This window comes from Lissotriton helveticus, chromosome 9 (assembly GCF_964261635.1).
Source record: "Lissotriton helveticus chromosome 9, aLisHel1.1, whole genome shotgun sequence".
Lineage (NCBI taxonomy): Eukaryota > Metazoa > Chordata > Amphibia > Caudata > Salamandridae > Lissotriton > Lissotriton helveticus.
The window spans coordinates 1,077,126,802-1,077,142,266 of record NC_136070.1 but is presented as its reverse complement, the minus strand read 5'-3'; the positions used below and the strand labels follow the sequence as shown (position 1 = coordinate 1,077,142,266).

General features: G+C 44.8%; 1 protein-coding gene across 2 annotated transcripts in view; it reads right to left on the bottom strand.

The window, feature by feature from the left end:
- Nucleotides 1-15,465, bottom strand: part of DNAH1 (dynein axonemal heavy chain 1) — a 1,443,760-nt gene that overhangs the window by 1,238,885 nt on the left and 189,410 nt on the right. For both annotated transcript variants that reach the window (XM_078661462.1, XM_078661463.1), the window contains exon 14: nt 3,633-3,826. In XM_078661462.1, the coding sequence (XP_078517588.1) occupies nt 3,633-3,826 (194 nt within the window). The remainder of the gene's footprint in view (nt 1-3,632; nt 3,827-15,465) is intronic.

Genomic DNA, 15,465 nt, shown 5'->3' with positions numbered 1-15,465 from the left:
AGTGGTTTTAACAAGGCTAGGACTAGGCCAGGGGTTCTTGCAGATGATGGCGGCTCTGTACTCAGACTTGACTGCCCGTATACGACTTGGGAATCGTGTGACGGACCCAATCCCCGTCCGGCGAGGCACTCGTCAGGGGTGCCCCTTGTCGCCCACACTCTACGCGCTGGTGGCGGAACCGCTGGCCTGTGCGATACAGGAGTACCATAGTCACCGAGGGCTGAATTTTCCCAATCACCGCTTGATCATCTCGATCTACGCAGATGACACCCTTCTGTATGTCCGGGAACCAGAACAAAACCTGGCGCCACTCTTACGAGAGGTGGTGCGATTTGGGGCTCTTTCAGGGCTAACGGTTAACTGGAATAAATCCTTCGCGTTCCCTCTGACCCCGGCTACGAAGCAATTTGAGATGGGGTATCCCTTGAGGTGGACCACAGATTCGGTGCGATATCTGGGGATACAATTACACACGGACCCGGAAGTAGTGATTCGAGAGAACTATGGGACCGCCATGGCGAGACTAGAAGACAATGTAAATGTCTGGATGGGTCTCCCGCTCTCGCTGATAGGTAGAATTTCGATCATGAAAATGATCTTATTACCTAGATCACTGTATTTCTTTACTAACATACCTATGATCTTTCCGAAATGCTTCTTCAGTCGCCTTAAGTCTTTGATGATAAAGCTGGCATGGGCGGGGAAGCAAGCTAGGGTGCAGTGGAACGTCATGGTGTTGCCATACCATCTCGGAGGTCTGGGTGCTCCGGACTTTGAGCTATACTTCCGAGTGGCGCAGGGCGCGCATGTTCATAACTGGATACATGACAAGGAGAATGCACCGTTTGTTCAGCTAGAGAGACTCTACGCGGCTCCTAAGTCACTGCCACCATAATATTTGAACCGGTAGACAGGCGCACAGGATTGCTAGACTCACTAAACTCGCCCAGACACGCATGGCAGGTTCTCCTGCAATACTACGCCGGAGCGCTTCTGTATTCCCCACTGATGCCTATTGATTGGATGGCTTGGCTTTCGCCGTGCTTGGAAAAAGGTGTTGTCTCTGCCCTGAACGACTTGGGCATAACTAAGGCTGGCGATATGTTCGAGGGGGGGTGCTTAAATCGATTGATGACGTGCTGCCACCAGAAACTGTGCCCACTGGACTACAACAATTCCAATTCCACCGAGTTAGAGGGGCCTGGCGGGAGCAACTGGGTGAAGACTTATTGGAACCGGCAGAATCGTTAGAACTCACGCATGTGATTAAGACAACCTCTCCCCGAAAAATGGTTTCCACCCTGTATAGGATGACCATAACAGGTTGAGCGACAGGGTATAGTAAGGCACGGCTAGAGTGGCAATGTGACTTAGGGATGGCGATTGACGATGAAATGTGGAGATTCTGTTGCACCAACACGAGGCGTATTTCCCTGAATGGGAGGCATTGATTGATACATTTTAAATTTATCAATAGGGTTCATCACACCCCGGAGAGACTGTGCAGATTTGGCCTGCGCGACGATGCGACTTGCGACAGATGTGGGGCTGGTAACGCAGGGTTCTTACACTTATCATGGGAGTGCCAGGGGGTGCAGCAATATTGGGGCAAGGTGTTCCATACTATAGGTAAAATATTGGATGACGTACTGGCCCCATCCCCTGTCCTGGCCCTGCTGGGATATTCGAAGGGGCTACCCAAAGCTCAGAGGCGCTTAGTGGATATGGGACTGCTATTCGCTAAACGGAGGCTGGCTAGATGTTGGATGAGGGGACCGTTCCCTAAGATAGAGCACTGGGACAGGGACTTGATCTACTGTTGCACTCAGACAGAGAATTACAGCGACCTTTTACCACTGAAAAGCAGTCCTAAGAATTTCTGGGGGCTATACGTGGAATACAAGAGGCGCCTGGCTGTGATTGCAGGGGGAGGAGAGGAGCGAGGAGAACTGCGCCACTGCTTGAAGATACTCCGACCTCAGTACAAGTGTGATTTAGAGTAGGTTGTGAAGGCACATGTCAGAGGGGGCCGACATCACGTTAGGGGCCTCCTACAGGCCCAAAGTTGAGCGGGCGCCAACAGAACATATAGGGATGCACCACAGGTCCACGGAGCAAATGGTTGAGAAGATGGCATCGTTGGTAGTTTGGTTAGATAATTACTAAAAAAGTGACGGCAATTTTAATATATGATATGTACCATAGTCAAGGGAGAGATGCAATGACTTGTAATCAACGCCGCCCGACCTCCGGGGTGTGGGCTGAAAGGCGGTGTTTGACTAGTGAACATTGGGTTACGCTATCCTGGGAGAGGCGCAACACTCTCCGGCTGTATGTAATGCTACTGTTAGGGTTAAAAATAAAATAAAAACTAGGTTTCACCAGCAAATTGTGTGGGTGAAACATGGGAAGTGGGTGTATGTATTCATGTATGTATTCGGTATTTCTATAGCACTAGCCAAAAGGCAGCAGAGTGCTGTACATCATCAAACATAAGCTTAAAGTCAACAAGTAAGTTGAGAGGAAATCGGGTTTTGGACGATTGACGCAATTCTTTACAAAAGCGAGCCTTCAACTCTTTCCAACATTGGAGCAGTGTTGGGGCGGTCCTGATGGATTCGGGGAAGTTGTTCCAGATCCTGGGTGCACAGGTGTAAAAGGTCTGCTGTCTTTTTTGTTTTTTTTTTAACCTTTTTACACTTCTCAGTCTGCTGTCCGACGGTGTCTTAGCTGTAGATGTGCAGAATCCACCCGAGATGGTGTGCTTCTCGGCATGATAAGCAGGGATGCTGGTGGTGATAGTTTTGCAAATGATTCACAGCACATTTTGAAGATGCTGTGGGCTGGCAAGTGGAGCCAATGGAGTTTCATCAGTTTGAGGGTGATGTGAACTTATTTCTTCAGGCCTTGGATTTGATGTGCTGCAGTGTGTAGAATACCCCTAAAGGGTGCCATTGTGGAGACTGGGAGGCCATGTAGTTATATATTATCACCATTCAGATGCATGAGTGCAAGGGCTTTAACAACAGTACATGAAGTTACTTTTTGGAAGAAATAGTTTGACTTTCTTTAGAAGAGAGAGCTGGTAGCAGGACATCTTTTTTTTATTTTGGCCCTGTGATCATTGAGGGTGATGTTGGAGTCCAGGATTAATCCAAGTGACTTGCATTTGGTGACAGTTGAGGTTCGAAGCTTTCAAGGTTCATGTCATTGGGCCAAGTTTGTTCTGCAGTCTGTTTGTTGTTTTTGGCAAATAAGAGGAATTCTGTATTTGTTAGGTTGAGTTTCAGGTAGGCGCTGGCCATCCAGTGCTGGATTCTGTTGATTCCCATTTAACAATCCCTCTGTTTCTACAAACTGTGATATCACGCCATGTAACATCATACGGTCATAGGCTTTATGAAGTCACATTCTCGGATTATGCTGTAGTAAAACTATTTGTGACAACACCTGTGGTGATACTGTCAAATATGCAATATAATTGTCACTCCTAGGGATTAAAAAAAAGGTTCATCTCTCTGTAAGGTTAATAGACAATAGGGTACCTCCATGGGTTTAAAGCAATCATAGCACAAGGCAGACACAGCCACAAAAAAAGTAGCGCAGTTGTAGAAAAGGGAAAATGTACTTACTGAATAAAAGCGTCAACGTCAGTATTACTCAACTCTAGGTACTGCTCATACTGCTTGGCATACGCCTGAAGCGGCAGTATTGCTTTAGAGATGGCATTGTGAATGGTGTTGCGCAGCTCCTCAACTGCTGGCTCATGCAGACCGACTGATTCCAGCAAAGGTGTACCACTGATAAACAATTCCTCCATCACAAACTGGCAACAGAAGAGAAGAACAAATATTGAAAGATGGATTTCAGAAATGATAACGAAAAAAAACATGCACCCTTAGAACAGTAGAGCTCTGATTGGCAGCTAGAGCTCTCCCCCGCCCTCTATATAAAAAACAATCTGTTGTTATGTTATGTTATCATTCTCTCACCAGTGTCATAAGATATTACACCATTCTATGTACATGTGTTATGTGAATCATAAAACACACTCTTCGTGGCTAGGTCCGCGCGCTAAAATACATAATTAAATAAACATAGGCATTAGGTTTGCTTAAGTGGGTATCTGTTAAGCTGCCAGGCTCAATCAATGCTATTCTGTGTTTGCCAGCAACATAAATCCAAGAACTGCCAAAGGAAGAGTAGCAGGTTCTGCAAAAGACACGTCAAAAACAAAACTCAACTACAGAACCCAGCAAGCGATCGGGTAAAAGATTTTGTGGCACATGCATCATTGTTTTTTGCGGTCGCAAAGAGGCCGATTCACAGAATCTGCCCCTTTTCGATTGTAATTTTTTGCATTTGTGATGCATCATCCCAAATGCAAAAATCGCTATTTAAGTGATCGCAAAATTTGCGATTACTTAAATTGCAATTGCATTTAGGGAATCGCAAATTGTGATCCCCCAATTGCATTGCAACAAAAAATAAATAAATTACGATTTCAATTTTAAGAAACGCAAATTACCACCAACTTAAAGTTGATGGTAATTTGTGAAAACTTCGAAAAATGCACAAAAGTGCATTTCTCAAAGTTCTATGTTGCACACAAACATGCCTTTGGGGCATGAGTGGGAGCAACATGTTTTTTAATTGCACTTTCAGGGGTGCATCAGGGTGTCCTTTTGGCACTCTTGCACCCTTGAAATAGCATGCGCAATTTGTTAGTACCTATTTGGTACTCGCAAATTACGCATGCAATTGCCATTGATTCCTATGGGCCTTTAGGCCCATTGGACTGAATGGGAAGCCATTCCTTATTTGCGACTCACAATTTGCGAGTCTCAAATAAGGAAGCTGTAGGAATCACAATTTTTTTTACGATTCCTACAAGCATAGCATTTTGCAATTCCGAAATAGCAAATGGTCAAATTAGCTATTTTGGAATCGCAAAATGCGGGCTTGATGAATGTGCCCCTTTACTGCATGCAGAGGAGGTGCAAAGTGATGGTTGGGTTGCAGGATGTCTTCCACACCGGAATGTGCGGCAAAATCCTTGCAAAAGAAAAATATGTGTAGATTCAAGCATTAAAAATGATCTTGAGTACTTTGTATTGCTCAATTTATTTCAATTGGGGGTTTTAATTTTTATTTCTCTCCTACCACTGATCCACATTCTCAGTGACGATGAAATCTGAAATCAGCTGTAGAAATAGGAGGCCCTCCGAGAGATGCGGTTTGTGACACCGCTTCAATGCTTCTCATATGGGCAGGTGTTGGAGATCAGGTCCTCGTAGGACTCCGCTGCTTGAACCCACTGCAGATGAAGTTCCTCCTGCAACGGTTTTATTTTGAGGCGAGTCAAAGGAACTAGTGTGATCGGCGAAGAGAGTATACCTAGGAGCGATTTGTACATCCTCACTAAAACGCACGTTCTTCTTGAGATGTTGTGTGCCAAGTCTGCCAGTCGGCCTTGCTCTTCGTGGGATAGGAAGGCCTTGATCTGGACTGTGTCCAGGTCGGCTACAAGGAACGTCCGTGTTTGAGTGGGAATTAGAGAAGACTTTCTATGGTTCACAGTAAGGCCTAGCTTGTGGAAAAGTGATAGGCAGGTTTTGGTAGCTGCTGAAATTTGTTGTGCGGTTGGGGCTTTTAGCAGCCAGTCGTCTTGGTAGGGGAATACCTGATGACCTTTCTTCCTTAGGGTGGCTGCTACTGGAGCGAGGCATCTGGTAAATATCCGCTGGGCGGATTTCAAACTGAATTGGAAATGGGTACCAGCTACTGTGAATCTGAGGTATCTTAGATGTTTGAGATAAATAGGGATTTGAAAGTAGGCATACTCCAGATCGTGAGATGTCATGTAATCTTGGCTGTTGAGAAGATGCAAGATATCCAAAATAGTAACCATTCTAAAGGTTTGTATCCTGAGGAATTAGTTGAGTTTCCTAAGATCTAATATAGGTCTCTACTCTCCTGATTTCCTGCGTATGAGGAAAAAATGGCATTAGAATCCTTTTCCCCTTTGAGTCACAGGAACCTTCTCTATAGCTCCTTTGGAGAGCATTATTGTAGGAGGCTGGCTTAGCATATGGTGCACACTTATTCAAGTGGTGCACCTAGCACTAATCCAGGCAACCCTTATGGTGATTTTAGTGGCCCTTGATAACCACAGAACGCTCTCAAAGTAGTAATGTGGAGAGCAGCCTTCAGACTTATCTTGAAGGAGTATAAAGCAGCTTGTTTCACCAGTTTAATCTGTAGTGTAAGTTAGATAAAAAGAAACCACCCAGTGTTTAGCAAAATTAAGTCTATTTATTACAACACAATATCACTATCAAATTTTTATATATATTCTACCCGGAGATATCAACAAAATACAAAACAAAACTTCAATAGCAATCAGGTAAGTAGCACAAAAAACAGTGGCATCTAGGGGGAAAACAAACTATATACTAAGAAGGTGGAATGTGAATTGCAAAGGAGAACAGGACGTGGACAAGAAGACTCAGAGGAGCTGGGTACACCAGGAACCACCCATGGTAAGTACACAGGAACCCCAAGGAGGCTGTGCGCAGAGTGGAAACACTGCTGTATGCCCAATGGAAGTCAAAGGAGAAGTCGCTGTTGCAGTTTTGAAGAAAAAGGACCCTTCCCAGAGGACCCAGAAGAAACCCTTTGGAAGACACAAGGTTGGAGAGGCACCCCACACATGGATGCCTCGGGTACCAGGTTACCTACATCAGGGAACCCTGGTGCAAAGCCGTAGTGATGTTGGAACCAGCCGTAGACAACAATGGACGACTTTAAAGAAGATGCCTCTGGAGGAGACTGTGAAGGATTCCTGTGGAATCCAAAGGCGGATTCTGGAAGTGAAGAACCTGCAAGCAGAAGGGACATAGTCTATGCCACTCAGAAGTGATCAGGAGGCACGGAAACACAATGCCCACTAATGCTGGGAGGTTCTGAAGAGTAGGCGGTGATCTTGTCGCTGCAGATGTGAGGACCATGCGACGCTGAGGAAGACCAGGAGCCGAGCATGAGCTGTCCCACGTCGGATGTCAGTGAGAAGGTAGTCGGTGTCCAGCGGGAGCACACTAACAACCTTGGTGTGAAAGACGAAAAAGGAGCAATGTTGGGATCAGCAAGGTCCAAGGGACTTACCAACAGGAGGAGAGTCAGAGCAGGCCCGAGCAAGCAGGAGAGCCCACTGATGCAAGAGAAGACACTCAGGAGGACCCACAGGTCGAAGGCACAGGAGTAGCAAGAGGAACTTGCACAGCTCACCAAAGAAGCAGCTCCCAGTGCAGAGGATATGGAGAGAATGCTGATCTTGGAGGGTAGAGATGCTGAAGGCTGGAGCTTATTGTAGCCTGAAGATCTCTGGATATTTCAGCGCTTCGTTTATTATCGTCCCCCGGGTTGGCCAGGTCCCGGGGCATTATATAAAAAAGGAGGGGAGGACCACAGGCCCCCCCTCCTGGGGCTTAATATGCCTTGGGGACCACCACTTCCCCAGGGCTTTTTTCAATCTTAATGCGGGGAAGGCCCATATGGCCTACCTCGTTGCCCCAGGGATCACCACCTCCCTGGGGCTTATTTCTTTTAAAATGAGGGGTGCCTCTCAGATCTCCACTGAGTGATCTCCACCACTCTGCAAACATGCATCCTGGCACACTGCTGGTTGGGGAATAAAGTTCCCCTGGCTCCATAGGGTCCTTGGGGGCCACCAAGCCCTCCTGTTGCCTCCAGTAAGTCACACACAGCGAAACTGCTGAGAGGTCTTCGGAGGCCACACACCCTTTCTCCACCACTCTGCACTTGGTTACGGTATGAAGTCCTCTTGGATGCTGAGGGTTCTTGGGGGTCCAGAAGCCCCCCTGTTACCTCCAGTAAGTCCAAAACAGCAGGATTCTTGGGAGCTGGTCAGAGGCAGTGCTCCCTTTCTCCACCAATCTGCAAACATGACTACTAGTTAAAAAAAAAACATAGCAATTCACTCATAAAACCAAAGTTTAAGGGAACTTTATAGTTAGGAAATAGAATTTTAAAAACCTTATGAATTCACTTAAAAAAATACAAAGGTTACACAGTCTTATATATTTAAAAACCTTGGAAATTCACTAAAAAAGCTAAGGTTACAGGGGCAATATAGATAGGCTCAGATTTCACTCCTACAAAACTGGAAATTCAGCAGTTATAGTTACCTGAGCTTACTATAACTTACATCCCTGCAATGCACTGCTTATGACCTCACATATTACACCACTCATGACATGGTCAGTGACCTCACTGATGGTATCTCAAATGACATCACTTATAACATAATCCACAGAACCACTCACATCCCCTACAACTCTTGTATGCCTACTCACACACCCACACAACCACTTGCATGCCCATTCACACTAATATCAGTACTCAGATAACCTCTCATTCCTCCATAGAGCACTCACACACCCATTCACTCACTCGTACAGCCACTGACACAACCAGTCACTCACCGATACAGCTACTCATACAACCAGTCACACACCCATGCAGCCAATCACACAGCCACACACTCAGCCATACAGATATTCACACACCCACTTATTCACCTACACAGTCACAAACATGTCCACTCACTCGCCCATACAAGCACTTACATTCCCACTCATACATTCATTCAAGCAATCACACATCCGCTCACTCACCCATACAGCCATTCACACAGGCACTCACTCTCCAATACAACTACTCATACACCAACTCACTTAACCAAACACCCAATCAAACAACCACTTACAGACCCATGCAGCCACTTACACACCCAACCACTCACTCATACAGCCATTCAGACACTCACTCACCCATAGTCACTACACATCCAGTTACCTACCCATAGAGCCACTCACACAGTGGGATGTTTTCAATATATTCCACTGTTATTCTTGTATAGATTACATGTGCTGCGATAATCAGTAGACAGAAGCAGATGAAAGTGATTACAAGCACCAAAAGGATAAATAGTAGATATAGTTCACCATGGTGCTAAAACTGTGTATATATGCAGGCATATAACAGGGTAGTAATCTGGTGCACTCCTACTATGCAGAGCCCCACTGTAAGTATACCTATAGTGTGTGTAGGTGTGAAGCCAAGAATCCCCCCAGAGGACGATCCAACCCCATTACCTGGCTGGAGAACATGTAGGAGCCTATCTTGGTAACAAACTGGACAGCCCCTCATGGAGATGTCAGAACGCTGCGTGGTTAAGTCTAAGCATGCAGGGACCCTTGGTGTCAGCTGAAGTGACATCTCGGCTAATCTTTTGGGATGCTCTTTATTTATAAGAGCAAGCAGCCCTGCGATGTGCGTATAGATTAGCGATGTTATGGATATGTAGATTGCCCTGTCGCCCAGTGGATTAAAATAGAAACAACATTTGTACATAGGGCGTAGAAGGGCCTTGCACATGATGTTCGAGGCATCATGATAAGTTTGTGTGAAGCTAGATGTGAAAAACAAAGTAGTTTCAGTGAAACTAATCCAACACTATCGTGCACGCAAATATGTGCAAAAGGTCATGCCAGAAATGTTCATGTGAAAAATAGGACAATGTAAGAAATGAGGAGCTTCGCACATAACACACCTATACCGCCACTCACACACCCATATACAAAGAATACAGACAGTCACACAACCACTCACATATTATATGTCAGAATTAGAATCACTCAGTAGTAGTGGACCTAGTATACTAATTTAACTTTTGTAGTAGGTTAGCACCCATAAACTCTTAAAAATACTTACGCTCACTTGATGATGTCATCAGTGATGTAATTTGAGATGTCATCAGTGATGTCACTGACCATGGAATGAGTGATGTAATATGCGAGGTCATAAGTAATACATTGCAGGGTCCTAAGTTATAGTTAGCTCAGGTAAGTATAAGAACATAAGTTACTTACCTGTAAACTGTGGTACTCCAGTATTGGTATCTTTCATAGATTCACATGCTTGAATCATTCCCCGCCGTCGAAGTGGGAGTCCCACGGTACATAAAAAGCAGTAGGCAATTACTCTAACATTAAAGTTAATAGAGAAAAAACATTCACTTTAACATCTCATCCTAGTCATTAGGTATGCTCCAAACTCCAGCCAATAGGGCGACAGACAGCACCCTCTAGAACACTCTCCACAGAGGCTCCAGGCTCTCAGATTTTCAAGCACAAGTGTAGTATAAACGTATAATAAAACAGAGGAGCCTCTATGGGGAGAAGGGTGGGTCGAATGTGAATCTATGAAAGATACCAATACTGGAGAACCACAGTTTACAGGTAAGTAACTTATTTTCTTCTCTAGTGTTGTGTTATCTTTCATAGATTCACATGCTTGAATCCGAATAGATAGCAGTTATCAGATAGGTATGTATGTTACTTATATACATATATGTCAACCTCAAAATACATATTATATATGTAAATATAAAATTTACATAAAAATGTACATACATTCATTAGAATCTGACAATGCATATGCACAGAATAACAATGACATATGCCAAAGCAATTTTAAAACATAACGGAAGGTGGGAAGAAAGAGGCTCACCTTAGTGAAAAAGATTACGTAGCACTGCCTGTTCCACAGCTGTATCCACATTACTTGCAGGTTCCAAACAGTAATGCTTGGTAAAAGTGTGCCTGCTTGACCAAGTTGCTGCTCTGCAAATGTGCTGAATAGGCACACCGGCAAAGAGAGCTGTTGAGGAGGAGACTGCTCTCGTAGAATGCTCTTTCACTTTTGAATGTAGAGGTTTGCCTGCTTGCCGATAGCAAAACTGGATCGCACAGGTAATCCAACGAGCTATAGTTTGCTTAGTCACTGGATATCCTTTTCTGATTTTTTCATAAGCCACAAAAAGTTGATCAGACTTACAGATACAAGCTGTTTTCTGCACGTGAAATTTTATACATCTCATAACATCCAGGGAATGTAAAGCCCTTTCCACTGATGACTGTGAATTAGGGAAGAAAGTCTTTAGGATGACTGGTTTGTTTAAGTGAGAATCCAATGGGACCTTAGGAATAAAGGTAGGATTTGTCCGAAGTATAACAGTGTCTTTAGAAAACTGAAGGAAAGGATGCCGAGTAGTGAAAGCATGTATGTCCCTTACTCGTCTAGCTGAAGTAAGAGCCAGTAGAAGAGACGTTTTCAGTGAAATGTATTTAAGGTCAGCCCTATGAATAGGCTCAAAGGGAGCTTTCATAAGTTGTGCTAGTACATTGCTGAGATGCTAAGGCAGAGGTGGACGCCTAATTGGAGGAAACATTCTAACCAATCCTTTAAGAAATTATTTTATTATCCTTGATGACCAAAGAGACTGTGGTCCATTCTGCCGACAAAATTTGGAGAAAGCAGCAAGGAATACCTTAATAGTAGAATGAGAAAGACCAGATTTTGCCAGTTGTAAGAAAAAAGGCAGTAATTGTTCTGGTGATGACTGAATAGGGTGCACTTCAGAGCATGAACACCAATGACAGAATCTCTTTCAATTGAGTTTATAAGTTTTGATAGTGGAGGGCGCTCTGGCATTAGCTAGGACCTCCCGATAGTCAGCAGGTATTACTAAGTCGGTGAACTCATACTATTCAGGAACCAAGCTGCTAATCGCAGAGATGTTGGTTCCGTATGGCAGACCTGGCTGCAGTTCATTGTCAGCAAGTTCTGCAATGGGCGTAACAGCCTGGGTTTGCACTCCGATAGGAGTAGAAGCTCTGTGGACCAGAATTGGCAAGACCACCTGGAAGCTATGAGAAGTATTTAGCAGGGTACTTTCCTCATCTTCCGAAGCACCCATGGGACTAAAGGAATCGGAGGAAATCCATAAGCATAAATCGATGATCAATTTATCAAAAATGCATTCCCGTACGATCCCTGTTGGGGCAGTCAACTGGCAAAGAATTGTCATTTGCGGTTCCGACTGGTTGCAAATAGGTCTAGACTCGGTTTGCCCCACAACCGAAAGATGTGATCCAGTGTTTGTTGGTGAAGTTCCCATTCGTGGTTGGTTATAATCGACCCGCTCAATGAATCCGCTAGGATGTTGGCCACTCCTGGAACATGCACTGCTGTAAGTGTTATATGATGTTGAATAGCCCAATCCCAAATTTGCTGTACCTGCAGGGATAGCATAATTGATCTTGTCCCCCCTTGCTTGTTTAAATAATGCATGCTTGTTGTGTTGTCTGTGCTGAATAATACAGAAGCTTCTGATATTATTGAGAGAAAAGATTTCAGACCCAGGAATATTGCTTTCAATTCTAGAAGGTTTATGTGCAATGTTCGTTGGTGGATGTCTGATTTTCCCTTCACTGTCAGTCCTTCTAGATGTGCTCCCCACCCTTCGAGGGATGCATTGGTTGTTATTGTGAAATCTGGTGAGTCCACTAAGAACGACAGGCATGCTGCTATGTTTGGGATGTGAGTCCACCATGGGAGCGCTTCTTTCATTTGAGGGGTTATCCTGATAACTTTGTCGAAGGACCCTGAGATTTGCAGCCACTGCTTGCCAGCATCTCTTGCAAGGGTATCATTCGCAGATGACAGTTGGGAGCTAGGGGAATGCAAGAGGATAATATTCCCAGAAGTGATTTGTACTTGAGGACTGAAGTGAACTTTCTTGAGAGAAGAAAAGTTGCCATCTTGAGAATCTCTTGTTGTCTTTCTTGAGAGGCAAAGCCTTTGCCTGATGAGTGTCCTGGGTTGGCCCTAAGAATGTTTTCACCTTTGAGGGGATAACAGAGACTTTGGGAGATTCATTGAGAGACCCGAGGATCGGAAGAGAGAAAGATATCTTTGAGTGTGACTACTTGCCACTATGAAAGATGTTGCCTTTATGAGACAATCGTACAGATAAGGCTAAATTTGAATTCCAGCCTGACATAGATGGGCCTCCACCGGTGGTAGGACTTTGGTGAACACTCGGGGCTCCGAACAAAGGCCAAAGGGAAGGAAATCCTGAAGCGTAAGAATTTCCTATGTCTGGGGAGGATACAGATGTGAAAATAGGCACCCTAAAGGTCTATGGTTGCCATGAAATGTTCCTGATTTATCAATTGAAGCACTTCCTGAAGAGACAACATCCCAAGGATTGCTTTTTTTAAAATTTGTTGTGGCAACGAAGGTCTAAAATGGGACGCCATTCTCCCAATTTCTACATTATGAAGAAAAACCTTGAATAGAACCCTGTTCCTCGTTGCAAATCTGGTACCAATTCGATCGCTCCCTTCTTTAACATTATTTTTATTTGGGACAAAAGCTCTTTTAGATGGGCAAGAGGAGGACCTCTGGGGGGGTAGTTTAGAGGAATCTTTAAGAATTCTAAAGTGTGACCATTGGCAACTATGTCCAAAACCCATTTTCCCCTTGTTATTGCAGACCATTCGGAGAAGAAAAAGGAAATTCTTTCACCAACCTTGACTGAATTGGCGAGAACAGTGGCCGGCAGTGGGCGTTTGTCACTGCTTCTTGGAGCTATCTCTGCCTCTGACTGCAGTCTTCCCTCTGTAATTTTTGTAGGAGGCGGCAGGAGCTTGTTTGAACGACAGTTGCTGTTGTAATGATGGGTACCTTGAATGACCCTGATATGGTTGATACTGTTTGTACTAACTGTAACCTTCCCGAAAGGAGGACAATCAACATCCCCTTGCTCCACGAAAGGGCTGGTTCTTGAACTGTAAAGTAACAAGGGCCTTTGCAGTGTCTGTGTCCTTTTTGATGGTCTGAAGGGCTTCATCTATGTGATGTCCAAATAGGGATTTGCCATCGTAAGTCATGTCAATTATCTTAGTCTGAACCTCTTGTCTAGAAGAAGTAGCTTTTAGCCAGCCCTGGCACCTCAGGGCCGCAGCCCCTGCCAGTTGGCAAAATCCTGTGGAAGAAACATCCACTGCGCAATCGATGATCTCAGTTGAGATCCTTTCTCCCTATTGCAGGATCTTGAGAGCCTAAGATTTTGATTACTCCAGTAACATTTCTATATATGGTGAAATGTCCGAACACATTTGGCAGTCATATCTGCCTAAACTAGCAAGAGAATGGGTTTCTCTAACGGTAGTTGCCACCATGGTGGAGAATTGTTTTACCGATGGAGTTAAGCCGTCTTTCATCTCTTTCCGGCGGGGCCCACAGCGGTGAAGCAGGATTTCTGGCACAACGCTAGGCTGCTTGCGAAACCACAAATCTGGCTTAGGTTGCCCGATAAGGCAGGCAGGCGAGTTATCCAGAGCCCTTTATTTCTTCTCCAATTTAGGTAAGACTTCCGGAATAGACACTGGTGTCTTTATGACCTTTAAGCCCTCATGCCATATAAAGTCTACTATAGGAATAGAGGGAACCTGTCTCTTTGTTTGTTTTTTGAAATCTCACAGGAAACAGTCAGCCTGCTTAGTAACCATGGGAAGCTGAAACCTCTTTGCAGTTCTCTCCATGAGGGTATGGAAGCCCACAATATCTTCGGGTGGAGAATCTATTGGAGGTGGAGAGAGGAAGGCGATGGTGTCTGGATCTGATAGTCATCCCATTCGTTGGGAAGGGATATCTCACCCAGTTTTCCCTCTTCTCTCTACTCATCAGTGGTATGAACCTCCTGGTCCTGATGTTGCGTTGCCATAGGTAATGGGATAACCGGAGGGGAGGGTCTAATTAGCAATGAGGGCTGTGCAATAGGCGATTGAGGAACTGAAGATGCCGGCTCTGAAGGAGGTAATCTGCGGTAGTAATCCTCTAACATATGCTGTAAATTTGAAACCTGAGAAACAGGCATTTGGATAGTCTGTTCAGTTTGCCTCTCCTGGTTGGTGACTTCAGGGAAACGTACTTAATCCACATCCTCATCATCCTGGCATTTAATGAGAAGGTTAGAAGGACTGTGAACCACCCCGAACATTCCCTCGTTTTTTGATTTCTCCTCATCTGCTCCATAATCAAAACATTTCTCTGAAGGACAGGGAGGCACCTTACTTGGAGATGTGTGAAAAGGCAGTATAACCTCCTTTGAAGGTCTTTTAACCTTAGAAAAAGCTATATTTGTTGACGGGAGTAGCATCGACGACGAGGTCAAGAAAACCACTGACGAGGATGTCATAGGTGAAGTTTTCGTTGGCAGTTCTTACGTCGACGATCTTGATGTCAACGTGGTTTGTCAATGAGGATCTGTATCTGAATTCTTCTGTTCTGTTGGCGAGGCTACCTTTCACGAGGCTGCAGTCTACGAGGTTACCGTCGACGAGGACTGCGCCGACGAGGCTACCATTGACGAAGACTTCGCCAATGAGGACAGCGTTGACGAGAGAGACTTGCCTTTGAGAGCGGCTGAATGCCCCAGCGGCAATGAGATTTCCATTGACGAAGGTCTTTTTTTTTCGTTGACGAGGAAGATGAAGTAGTAATCGTAGACGGTCTCACCTTCACAGATACTAA